At 39.1% G+C, this 12,500-nt stretch overlaps 3 protein-coding genes across 4 annotated transcripts in view; 2 read left to right on the top strand and 1 right to left on the bottom strand.

Annotated features, from left to right (window-relative positions):
* Positions 1-1,535: 1,535 nt before the first annotated feature.
* LOC137986605 (protein HEXIM1-like) lies at positions 1,536-6,034 on the top strand. Of its 2 annotated transcripts, none has more exons than XM_068833568.1 (3): positions 1,536-2,412; positions 3,162-3,270; positions 3,637-6,034. In XM_068833568.1, the coding sequence occupies exons 1-2, from the start codon at positions 1,701-1,703 to the stop codon at positions 3,176-3,178; spliced, it is 729 nt and encodes a 242-aa protein (XP_068689669.1). In that variant the 5' UTR covers positions 1,536-1,700; the 3' UTR covers positions 3,179-3,270; positions 3,637-6,034. The 2 variants fall into 2 exon arrangements, with proteins under 2 accessions (XP_068689669.1, XP_068689668.1); XM_068833567.1 differs by having other exon boundaries at positions 1,536-3,270; positions 3,637-3,705; positions 4,292-6,034.
* A 3,250-nt stretch (positions 6,035-9,284) lies between these two features.
* Positions 9,285-10,741, top strand: LOC137986617 (heparan-sulfate 6-O-sulfotransferase 1-B-like). The gene has a single exon (XM_068833586.1). It carries the CDS (start codon positions 9,367-9,369, stop codon positions 10,444-10,446), a length of 1,080 nt encoding a protein of 359 aa, XP_068689687.1. The 5' UTR covers positions 9,285-9,366; the 3' UTR covers positions 10,447-10,741.
* A 181-nt stretch (positions 10,742-10,922) lies between these two features.
* Positions 10,923-12,500, bottom strand: part of LOC137986616 (protein FAM98A-like) — a 10,902-nt gene continuing 9,324 nt past the window's right edge. Inside the window, exons 11-13 of the mRNA XM_068833585.1 lie at positions 12,029-12,140; positions 11,312-11,347; positions 10,923-11,193 (exon numbers count right to left, since the gene is read on the bottom strand). Coding sequence (XP_068689686.1) covers positions 11,018-11,193; positions 11,312-11,347; positions 12,029-12,140 — 324 coding nt within the window. The 3' untranslated portion in view covers positions 10,923-11,017. The remainder of the gene's footprint in view (positions 11,194-11,311; positions 11,348-12,028; positions 12,141-12,500) is intronic.

The following is a 12,500-nucleotide window of genomic DNA, read 5'->3' as shown; positions in this document are numbered from 1 at the left end:
GAATACGCACGACAAGTATTGAACGCGCTATGACCATATTTGGACATTGTCACTACGTGTTGAATAGTAACCATTGTTAACCAATGTTATTATTCAACACATTGTGACAATGTGCGTTCGATATTTGTCGTGCGTACCCAACAGATATCCTGCGATATACGTACCATGCGATATTCCGCGCGATTGTTAACTATTCACCTCCGCGCAATTTGCGCGGAATTCGGGCCCAATAAATGAATTAAAATCATCTTTTCGCGCTATATTATCTCTCTGTTTTAGTATATATAGTGGTGGATATTTACCTAGACAAACTATCCACCACTAGGCACCACCAGCCCTGGGACGGGCTGTCGGCGGCGAAAAGGCCTGGGAACGAGGTTGGAACACTTGGTTATCAGATTACAGATAAATGTATATTTAGCAATTATTCATCGAATTGGAGGTGGCTAGTGGTGGATATTTACCGAGCCGCGAGCGGCGAGGTAAATATTCACCACTAGCCACCTCCACTTTGATGAATAGTTGCTAAATTTATAGAAATACGTCTGCGTTCGCGGGCTAGGAAGATCGACTCCGCCTCTGGAAAGTGAATTGGAGTTTTTGTTCAGTTCACAGCTTGAACATCATTATGATATGTTTTTAGTAATTCTTCAGTAAAAAGGTTCGTAAAGATTCCATCGCTTTCAATCAGCATGTTGTAAAATATGGACTGGATTGGATTTGTAAAACATGGACTAGATTTGTAAAACATGGATTTGTAAAAGGTGGATTTGTAAAACATGGATTTGTAAAAGGTGGATTTGTAAAACATGGATTTGTAAAACATTGATTTGTAAAACATAGATTGTTGCTACCAAATTCATACACTGAAAATTATTCTTGTTTATTTTCTTTTTTGCGACGTTTTGCACGCTTTTTCGCGTGTTCACTGGATCACATTATTCACTTTTTTACGTATTTGAGTTAACGGAAAAAGCTTGGTCCAGATATGGGCAGTTACTATAACAAATCTGGAAAATCCTTGTTTTACAAATCCAGTCCATGTTTTACAAATCCAATCCCGTCGATGTTTTACAATATGCCCTTTCAATCGGCGTCGAGTTTCATATACGAATGTACCGTGGGAACCAAAGATGCTGATTGGTGGGTTAGTCACGCATCAGATGATTTCGTTATCTAAGGTTGGCATCGGACGTTTGATTGATGGAAGCCAAAAACGCAGTTTGGCCGTTGGCGCTTGAAGATGAAATCCGCAGAATTATGAAAAACGCAGTAATACACTCTTGCGCAGAAAGTTAAAGCAGAAGTGTTTGCTTTAAATTTTTTGGGGTTTTTTTTGGCAGTTTGCGTGAGCAAAAAGTTACTGGTGCGAAAATCACTTGGCTCTTGAAAATCAACCCCGTTCCCAGGGTCTCTCTTGTCACGGGGAAGAGGGGTGCCTGAAAACAGGGGCACCACGTGATCACCAAATATGGAGAATATAGCAGTGAAGTCATCGCTGTTGATATGGTAACAAGAGGTTCCAAGTACTTTTGCCAACGTTGGGCGAACGTCAGTTGCAGTCTGTGAGGCGAGTTTGAGTGTTCAGGTCCAAATTTCATTGTAAACGTCTAAAGCAGCTCGAGTATTCGACTTGCTTTTGATTCTTTTTGTCAAAAGGATAACTTCCGTTTATCTTTACTCTACGAAACGAAATTTTCATGTGTCTGAAAACTTGTCCAATGCACATCAAAGACATCATGATCATGGAGGACGAAAGAATGACAGTGACTGCTCAGAAAAGGAAAAAAGTACGGCGCTTAAAGAAACGAAAGTATTGTGAAAAAACAAGCGAGAGCCAGGTTCCTTTGAAACAGCGAAAGACCAAAACAGCCGCTCCAGAAAATACGACGCAGTTCATCATGGCTGACAAAGAAATGACCGAACCTTTGTACATCATCCCTTCTCCATCGTCTTCCCCCGCCAGTCATTGTACCAGCTCTCCGGGATCGATTCAAGGAACACCTTTTTCAGAAAGAGACTTGGCTTTCGATTCAACGGAAGAAGATTTTCTTCGTGAATTTGATCAACTCGATTTTGACTTGGATTTCTTCAAAAGGGACTTCGAAGCCACATACAATCGTATTCAAGAGGAAAATTTACTTTCCCTGTCCAAAGGCGAACTCGTTGGTAAATACCGAGAACTTGAAGGTAAAGAGGAAATTCTTCAGAGGCGATGTGAAGAATTATCAGGCAGTGTTGCTAGTTTTTTCGGGGAACGCAAGGATTCTTTGCCGATGAGAAATTTACCTGTTAACGCAATCGCGTTTCCCGCGCACGCGGTGAGATCAGAGGAGGAAAATCTGCTATGTCAGCTCGAAGCTTTGAAGAGGGAGAACATGTCACTGGCAGAAGAAAACCGAAGGTTAAAAGGTTTAAAATCTTCCACTATAGAGATTAGTCGATTGTGTTAGTTTTAGATTGAATGAAACCACGAAAATGGCATCTTCACATGAAAATCGCATGAAACATTAGACCACTAAATTCAGACGACTTCGCTTTGCCTTGATGCAAAGATTTATACTTATTACAAATGTTAAAAATGAACGTAGTTTTACGAAAAAAAGTTGGTAGTTCTAGTGAAATGTTGCGTTTAAGGTAATGATTTTTAGCTGACGAGTTGGCAGGTTTTGTGTGTAGTTATTTATTCATGTGAATTTGGGAAGAGACTGTTGGCTTTGTTTCCATATAAGGATCTACAGAGCATGAGGTGTGAAGGAACATGGCAGCGTTTTGGTAGTAATGTGTGTTAGACATGTTTCAAGCAAATTGTTGAGTTGGAATAACGTTTAAAATATTTTGACATGATTTGTGCATGTATGTTGTTGAAATTTGACTGTGAGGTATGAATTCTTGTGAAATTTATTTTTCAAGATGTTTAAAATATCCGTCCATTTACAGAGTTACTTTGAGGTATTTGTAATTTTGGAATCAATGGCTAATACTGAATTCTGGGAAAGGTTATACTTTTCAAAAACTCTTCGCTGCATGCATTATTTGCACTGACATTTCTGCCTTTTTCGGATATTACTCCTTGTTTAATAATAGTATATTTGTTTGTAAATGGAGGAGGAGGTGACCGGTGGACTAAAATGTTCAGTTTTTCACCCCACACATTCTAGGTGATGTGGTGTGGTGACACTTGGTACCTGATGATACCAGTGGCATAGCCAGCGGATCAATGCACACCACATTGTCACAGGAGGATAATTCTCCCGTGTAGCTGACAAGGTAAAAACTTGTTTCGTGCTTGTAGCGCAAAGCCTGTTTTGTGATTCAAAATGTGGAAAATAATTACTAATCTGTTTCTTAGTCAATGTTAGACAAAATTATCAAGAAATAAGTAAACCTCTAATCTGCAGTTCTGTTTGGCTTATCATTTTACTAATAAGTGGTATTAGGAATGATTATTGTTGGTTCCTTTTTAAATTAACTTATGTTCTTGAATCTTCAATAGTTTTGCATTCTTGTTGTCTTTAAAATTCCTGAGGTCATTTTTCAAGTGTAGTGCAGTCGTTGTTGCTGATAACTTACAATGTTGCTTTGAAATAGGCCTTGTAAGTTGCCAGTTCTAATCATGTTGCTTTTTGTTTCAAGCTGAGTTGTGGCGAATGGCAAGTGGAGTATCCATTACTCTCGCAACACCTGCTGCTCAGTCACAGCTAAGTATGGTCTGCAGTTCTTCTCTCATATTTCTATTCAGGGTTTTTGCTATAAAGTTCAGGAGCCGGTTGCTAGAAGCCTGGTTAGCACTATCTGTTGGTTAAGAGGTATCAAAACCTGTCGGTTTCCATGGTATTTAATGCCGGTTAGCGCTAACCGTGCTTCTAGCAACCTGGGCCTGTTGCATTGTGTGGGAGGGAGATTTTGCTTTTCGTTATGATAACAGAAATTTGTGATGACCTCTTATCAACAAAATCAATCTGACGTTGAAAGTCCCTGGTTTCTTTTTGAGAGGCAGTGTGATATTTTACAATATTACTGGAGTTTTGTTTCCCTTCCTATGTTTGAAATTAAATCAGCTTTACAGGAAATATGTACTCCCAGTTCTTTGGAGTTGTTTTCTTTTCGATTTCATTAAATCCAATTGTTTACATCAAACTTTAACCCATTTAACTCCTCAGACATCCTTGGCCATCCCCAGTTGACCAGTAAAATCTGTTAACTCATTCTTAGGAGTCAGTGGGTTAAGGGTGGATATGTAGGAGTGGGAGTTTTCATTACGTTGTCTGTGTAATCTGGTTTGTTTCAGAACTCAACAAAGCAGTGCCATGCTCTGGAATATAGTCTTGATCAGGATAAAGTTTCCTTCATTAAATAAGGTTCTGAACACAAAGATGCACTTTAAAAGGAGCTGTTTCACCCTTTGCTTTTTGATTTAATTCATCCAAGTATGACTGATGGAGATCAACAGTCTTAATTATTAATTTCTGTCACAATAAAGCTATTAACTGGAGATCATAAGACAGAAAAAAACATCTCATTAATGCATTGACAAGTAAAGTGGTCTGACGTTCAACAGAGTAGGATCTATTACGTTTTGTGCATCTCGAGATACTTCGATTTCCTATGGGTAGTGCTTATTAATACAGGGATATTTTTGTGCGGTTCAAAACTATGCAGAGAAAGTAGAACTTAGCAAGTGTTCTTGGTATCCAAAAAGAAAATTGGGGGTAACCACACATTTTTCGGAGATAATGAAGCTTTAATTTGGAAAAGAACGCCATACAGTGCTTTGTATTTAAAAGCTTTTTACAAATACTGTTAATTAATTATCTTCCAAGAATGCTTGGTTACCCCTAATCCTCTTTTGGGATTTCAATAACACTTGTTAAGACCTGCTTTTCCCACATATTCAGTAAACTGCGCAAAAATACCTTTGAATTAGTAGGCACAGTCCTTAATCCACAAGCAGAACTGAACTATTGGTGGCTTGTTTAGTGCAAAAATTATCACAAAGCACTGTATGTGTTTGTGGATGATTCACAAGTGACTTGTGTGTGCCTAAGATAGCTCACCTTTTAAGGGGCATCTTTGTGTTAAAATGGTGGTTATGTTGTGGTTTGCTTCTCTTAGGTCTCTCTTGGCCTGTTCAAAAACAATTATTCTGGATAGGGTGAGGGATTATCAAACTCCTAAAGGCTCAACTGTGGTAACAAGATCAAAAACAAGTATTCCGACCCTTCAATTATAAAATGAATTTCAAAAACGCTTGTTTGGCTTTCAAATTTCCCATTCGCCGCCATCTTTATCAGTTGTGACAGGTCATGGTTGCCCTATTGTTCCAGAAGAAAATGCTCTTTGTGTCAGAACAATAGGGAAACCATGACATATCACAATTATTCAAGATAGCGGCACCCAGGAAATTTGAAAGCCAAACAAGCGTTTTTGAAATTCATTTTATAATTGAAGGGTCCGAATACACATTTTGAGGTGACGTTTCTGTCAACTGTCAATGTCGTAGATCTTAAGGACGGTGCCTACTATTGTTATTGTGCATACGTTCTGCGCATCTCGAGATACTCAGATTTCCTATCGGTGATGCATACTAATACAGAGATATTTTTGCGCGGTTTAAAATTATGCAGAGGAAGTAGATCTTGGTAAGTACTATTGGTATCCAAAAAGAAAATTGGGGGTAACCATTCATTGTTGAGAGATAATTAAGCTTCAGTTTGAGGAAGAACGCCATACATGGCTTTGTATTTTAAAGTTTTTTACAAATATTGTTCATGAATTATCTTTGAAAAATGCGTGGTTACCCCCAATTTTCTGTTTTGATTTCAATAACACTTAAGATCTACATGTCCCGCATGATCATAAACCGGGGCAAAAATACCTTTGAATTAGTAGGCACTGTCCTTAAGGTCCCGATTCATGTGTTGGCGGGTTCTAGCACAGGGTACACAGAAATGTGTGTTTGACAACATTGTATAGAAATATTTTGATGTTTAAAGCAAAATGTTGTTCAAAATAAATTTAAAACTTACCACAATTATTTTGTTTTGTCATTATTGTGGCTGTGGATGCCGAATATTGGTGTTTTAAAGGTTTTGAGTTCAGCGTTATTAAGAATATACAAACAAGGGAGGAAAGCTTTTCAGAACCGCTCCATCGTTGAGTCGATTTTCGCTTCAAAGCTTCCAAATCAACATCAAGCAAAGCCGAGATGTTGAAGATTCTTCTCGTACCATTAGATCGAAAATCCGATCAAAATACCGAGCGCCAGCCTTAAAGAAAAACACAATGGAAATGAAAAACAAAGAGAATTTACTTAAAGTAGAGGTGTCTGAGTTACTGAATTTTAAAGTAATGTTATAAATTTAAATGAAGGAAAAGGTGATCCATGCTCTTATCATAGCTGTACCATTTCAATATGATGTAACTTGTTGTAATTAGTCTGCATACCGGAAGTTACTAGAAGGATGAATCAGTACCAACCCGTTCTCACCCTTGAATTCGATCCTGAATTGTTAATTTGCTTTGAATTCAATATTAAGAAGACTGAAAGCTTGATATACGGTAGATTATGGGAAATGGTAATATTTGTTGGAAAGTACAACCCAAGTGTGTATGGACATAGGACTCGAACCTGGGAATGTAGATTAATCCGTGACCTACCTACTCGACCACCACACCGATATAGTAGCTTACTAAACACTATTTGATAAGGCTGTGTTATCACTCGCCAACAAACCACATAAAACACCACAAAAGGTCGGTTTCCAAACTTTGCGTCAAAGCTAAACATTTTAAAATCAAAGCTAACGCCTGAATTATTAACCTAGCTTAGGCCTCATAAATTACTCGTCAGCAGCGATATTCTATGGTACTCTTAAGGACGGTGCCTACCATTGTTTTTGCGCATACATTCTGCGTTCGAGATACTCAGGTTTCCAATCGGTGATGCTCATACAGGGATATTTTTGCACGGTTTAAAACTATCCAGAGAAAGTAGATCTTAGTAAAGAAAAATTGGGGGCAACCATGCATTTTTGAGAGAGAATTAAGCTTCAATTTGAGAAAGAATGCCATATATCGCTTTTTATTTTAAAGCTTTTTACAAATATTATTCATGAATTATCTTTGAAAAATGCGTGGTTTCCCCCATTTTCTTTTTGGATTTCAGTAACACTTGTTAAGATCTACATTTCCTGCATAATCACATATCGGGGCAAAAATATATTTAATTAGTTGGCACCGTCCTTAAATAAATGTTTTTTTGAGAAAGGCGGTGTCTTGATCTTCAGTGGTATAGCGGAAAGCTGCGGGTTCAAATCCAATACACGGGTATGATTTTTCGTATTTTCTTTGCTACCACAAGGCCTGGGACACAAAGTGTCCAAAATTCACGATATTAGTGCACTCAAAGGAAATTAATAATTCAGGATAGAACGTGAAGACTCAGTAGCTCACTAATTCTCTTCAAGAGAGGATGAAGTAAGGGAGTTGTGCCGAAAGGGGAATATGCAGTGTCCCCAAGAGCATTTGAAAACAATAGTTAATGCAAAATTTGGGGGGCAAACAAAGTGTATTATGGGGAATTCGAAAATAGAAAATGCCCCATCATAGTTTTTAAAATCTATTTTTAGTTTCGCCACAGGTAGCCCAAGCTCGGTATACAATTCATAGACTTCGTATGGGGAAATTAACTTTGAGCTTATAGATGCTAAAATAAGCTGTAAATGTAGAAATAAACTTCACTTACCTCCATGTACTGTTTTCATCGTCTTTCTGTGTTAAGAGAAGAAAGGCTAGTGACTCGCGGCGATCTCGTCCCACAAATGGCTCTCGCATCGCAAAGCAACGATCCGAATCGCCATAAAAACACCACAGCCTTAAGGCCAAATAAATTTCCTATCACATCAACTCCACTTCGGGATCATATAGCGATTTTTGGCGGATAAATTCCAAATAATGTTCGGCTTTCTATGATCTTTGCATGCGCTCGGCTAGATGTGTGGGTACGGCCGTTATAGCTTGATGGCGATTGTATTACATGCTGTACTCTCATTGGCCAAGTGTTTCAAATTGTCAGCATTTAGCATTTATAAGCTCAAAAGTAATTTTCCCATACAAGGTCTATAAATCGTAAACCGAGCTTGAGTTGCCTGTTTTCTCAAAGCTATTTTGAGTTCTAGTTCGCAATGCCGCACATATTTAAAAACTCAGTACGTCAATACAACTGGCTCATCAGGTGCCTCTAAAAATAACTGCGGGGCTAAAATTGGATTTTATAAAAACTATCATCCGTTCTCTTACTTCATCCTCTTGTTCCCTACTCGATTCTGCCTACTTACACGCGACTCTTTCTGTAGCGTACAACTGTTGTATTTAGATTGCTCTAATATGACTTTATTTGACCGGCCGACCCAGAATGAGGAAACGTATTCGTTGGTAGACGGAGAAAAATAGGGACGGCCTTCAATAAGAAATCCCCCTTTTCCCTTCGTAATGTTTTCCTTTCATGGAAACCAGAACCTTATGAGAAGAATGACCCTTGATCATTGCTAGGGTCACGTCAGGTGGTCGTTTTCGTGTGAAAGCAAAATGATTCTTCCCGCTGTTTTTCTTGTTAATGCAACTGGGTTTATTTCAATCCACCACCACCACAGTCTGGTGCATCAGCATGGATCATGAGAAGAATTTTCACGATTCATACGTTGCAGCCTCACCGTTTCCCTAGAGTAAACGGAGGACAGACATACTCGTTTCTGCCTCCTGCCACTCGGCTTTTGGTGCTTCTGATCTTCTTATGTCTTTTTTACTCCTACCGACGCATGTTCGACGGTGAAAAGGGGCCGTATTTAATTAAGGGAACAAAATCATCACATTCTTCTTTCGTGGAAACCAAATGATCCTTGATGTGAAGAAAACAAAACGATTCTTCCCACTGTTTTTATTAGCAATCCCGCTGGGTTACTTAACAACCAGTATGAACAGACTACAATTGTAGCTAGTGTATCACGTACATAGACTGTTCACGATTAGCCACACCATTCCCAGCAGACCCCTCTCACCCTCCCCCCGATGAAAAACGGTCCACCGTCAGAGGGAAGTGACGGTTACATCTAAGCCAGAGTTATTCTTGCAAACGGGAAGTATTGTAGTGAAATTTAAGTCTTTCAGAGAAAGCTAACAGCACCAACAGCATTGGATGGCACCCTGATTGGATGGACATCAGAGGCTTTGCGCGGTCCCTCTTCACCTGTCCTTTTCGCGGAGTAGCCTACGAGAGGGCTGGGAACCAACACAACGAGGTGTCAATGTCGGCTTCAGCAGTAGTTTGGCATTTCAACCTTGTTTTTTCATGGCAGAAAATTTGAGATGGCTGCAAGCTTGCTTGAAAAGTTAAAGATTTATTTTGTTGTCATCGCTGCAACGTCGGTAGTTGCAGGGATCTCACTAATGTATCTATGTTCGCATAAAAACTGCGGAGGATCAATAACATTTGGACGAAACTCAACTGCGTCAGAAAATATTAAATTCAATCATCACGCGATAGTAAAGAGCTATCCCTTCAACTTGGAAGGAGCGGATATAATCGTCTTTCTACACATGCAAAAGACTGGGGGAACGAAGTTTGGAAAGCACTTGGTCAATAACTTGAACATCAAGTCTCCGTGTGATTGTATTCCTAAGAAGAAGAAATGCACATGTCATAGACCAAACTCAGATAAGACGTGGCTGTTTTCTAGGTATTCCTTAGGTTGGCCCTGTGGCTTACATGCCGATTGGACAGAATTACGAGCCTGTGTTCCAGGGTACATGAATCGCGTCGAAGGGAAGAGGAAAAGTCGTAAATATCTGTACATAACAATTCTACGCGAGCCTGTAGCACGATGCATGAGCGAGTTCCGTTGTTATCAGCGTGGAGCAACTTGGAAAACTTCCTTACATATGTGTAATGGAAGAGTTGCTACAAAAGAGGAACTACCACCCTGTTTTACAGGGGACAATTGGGTTGATGTAACGCTATCAGATTTCCTGAATTGCTCATCAAATCTCGCTTTCAATAGACAGACTCGTATGCTCGCAGACTTGAAGCTTGTTGGTTGCTATGACTTGAGCATAATGCCGCGAGAGCGAAGAGACGAGATTTTGTTACAAAGTGCTAAAAGGAATCTAGAAAGTATGGCTTATTTTGCTCTTGTAGAGTATCAAAAAGAGAGTCAATATTTGTTTGAGAAGACGTTTGGGATGAAGTTTCGTAAACCTTTCGTTCAAGTCAGCGAGGAAGACACAATAGCATTTGGTGTAGGCCTTGGAGATGAAGATTTAAGTCGCGTTCAAAAACTTAATTATCTGGATACTGAGCTGTATTCCTATGCTAAAAGGTTGTTTTTTGAAAGACTGAAACATTTTAAAAGAACTGACGAAGAAATTACAAATACAGAGGCAATTTAAACGTGTTCCCCGCTAAGTTTTTCAAAGCAAGATAAACAAAGCCAGGTCAAAGAGGAACCCTTTTAGGGTTCATTTTAAGACCAGAGACGTCTATAACAGTCGTGTTACAAAAAAAGAAAACAACTTATTTTTAGAAGCAGATTCCCTTCTTTGAAAAATTCAGTCCCGTTGAGATTTAGAGTTTTAAGAAAAACTTCCAGTAATTTATATCCACCATCGTTTCCACAGCAAAAGAACAGTTGTTATAAATTATTGTAAAAGCGGGTGGGTAATAAAAGGCGTACTGAGATAAAAAGACCCTTTTGTTCCCTTTGTATCCCCCCCAAAAAAAGGAAAAACCAAGAAAGGTAAAACTATTGTAAATAACACAACACGTAAGCAAACAAACAATGAAATGCAGTTTTTAAGCTACAAAAGGATGCCAAGTAGGTTTTAATGACCAACACGTTACTGGATGGCAGTCAAGAAGCCACATATGCAACAACTAAATATTTCTTTTATTGAAAATAATTTTATTTAGGTCTTTTACAAGGACTACGATGTTGTTCTTGCATTAATCAACATTTTTCTCTTAGCTGTAATAGACTGATGTGCCATCGTTGTTAGCACCTCCAAAGGTATTCCCCCTCTGTCCTCCACCTGATTCACCCCTCCCTCTTCTGTAGCCACCACCCTGGTCTCTCCATTTCCCTCCACCACCACCACCACCACCGCCGCCTCCTTCACCTCCAGTGGTACTGTACCGCACTGAGAAATTTAACAAAGAGGGGATACACAACTTTAGGTAACAAGACCTGGACAACAGCCAAAAAAATATGTATTGTATTTATAACAGTTACAAGCAAAAACTAGTGAATTCACTCACCACCTTGCACCCTTCCTCCTCTCCCTCCACGACCACCTAAGTAGAGATTCATTAAACACAATGAAGAGTAGTTTTTACAAATTCCACACACAAGAAGTATGTGTCTGAAACTGCATAAGAGAGGAAGTCAGCAGAAATACAGTGTTTATGATTCTAACACCATCTGTATACCTATGTAAATAATGGGATGGTCCAAATGTTATGCTAATGATGTATTCTGCAGCCAAATAATAATATAATTATATATTTAGGCAAGCCTAAAAGTGGAGCTTCTGGGTTATTTACAGTGCAATAAGTTAACCTGAATTGGGCCTGTAATCCAATCAAAACCCAGTACCTGGTTAGTGGTCAACTTAAAAAAAAGAGAAAACAGCTGACCTCAATGAGCTCTAAACTTGAGCCCACAATATGGTCACATGATACTGGTCACATTGGAATACATGGATGGGTGGACGTACGGTCACATGGTGACCAAATCCAGATTTTCTCGCACATATTGTTTACCATATTTTGTGACCAATGAAGCTCTGCACGCACGCCTTTGGCAAGGGGAGTCCTGCTATAATATTACAGACTGACTAATACCTTATCAACCTTCATATAACAAGGCTAGGTGACTAGTACTCCATAGTTTGGAACTGTATAAAAAAGTAATATGGGCCCGAGGGCAATTCAGGATTAATTTCACACGTATTTTAAAAGTTTTCACAAAATTGCCTGAGTCACGATGTGATGACCGTTGGTCCCTGGGAGCTTCTGTTCTCTTTTTAAAGGATGGCATTTCTATGGGTGGTGCTACATTTGATGGCCTTCCACCTCTGTCAGGTACCTGAAAATGTGAAGTTCCAACAATATTATTATTATACGCCTTCATTATTTCACCCTCTTAGTAGATGGCCCCTGCATGCACAATAATTTATGTGGAAGCGTGATGACTTTGATGTTCCCTCATGTGACCAACAGCCATATATATTTGCATTGTTATTAAAACAAAAGAAGAATTTTCATAAAAATTGTTCCCAAAAGAATATTTCACTCCTCCAACATGGCTGCTGTTTCTTTCTTTCACTCCTCCAATGTGGCCGCCATGACGTCATGTGAAAACACTCTCTAGATGGTTTGCAACCAATCTCTAGAGACACAGATAATAACGTTGATGTAATGTACAATAATTATTGCTGGTGGATGA

Source organism: Montipora foliosa, unplaced genomic scaffold, assembly GCF_036669935.1.
Source record: "Montipora foliosa isolate CH-2021 unplaced genomic scaffold, ASM3666993v2 scaffold_249, whole genome shotgun sequence".
NCBI classification, from domain to species: Eukaryota; Metazoa; Cnidaria; class Anthozoa; order Scleractinia; family Acroporidae; genus Montipora; species Montipora foliosa.
Note: the sequence above shows the minus strand (reverse complement) of the source record. Positions and strands in the feature narration are given on the sequence as shown.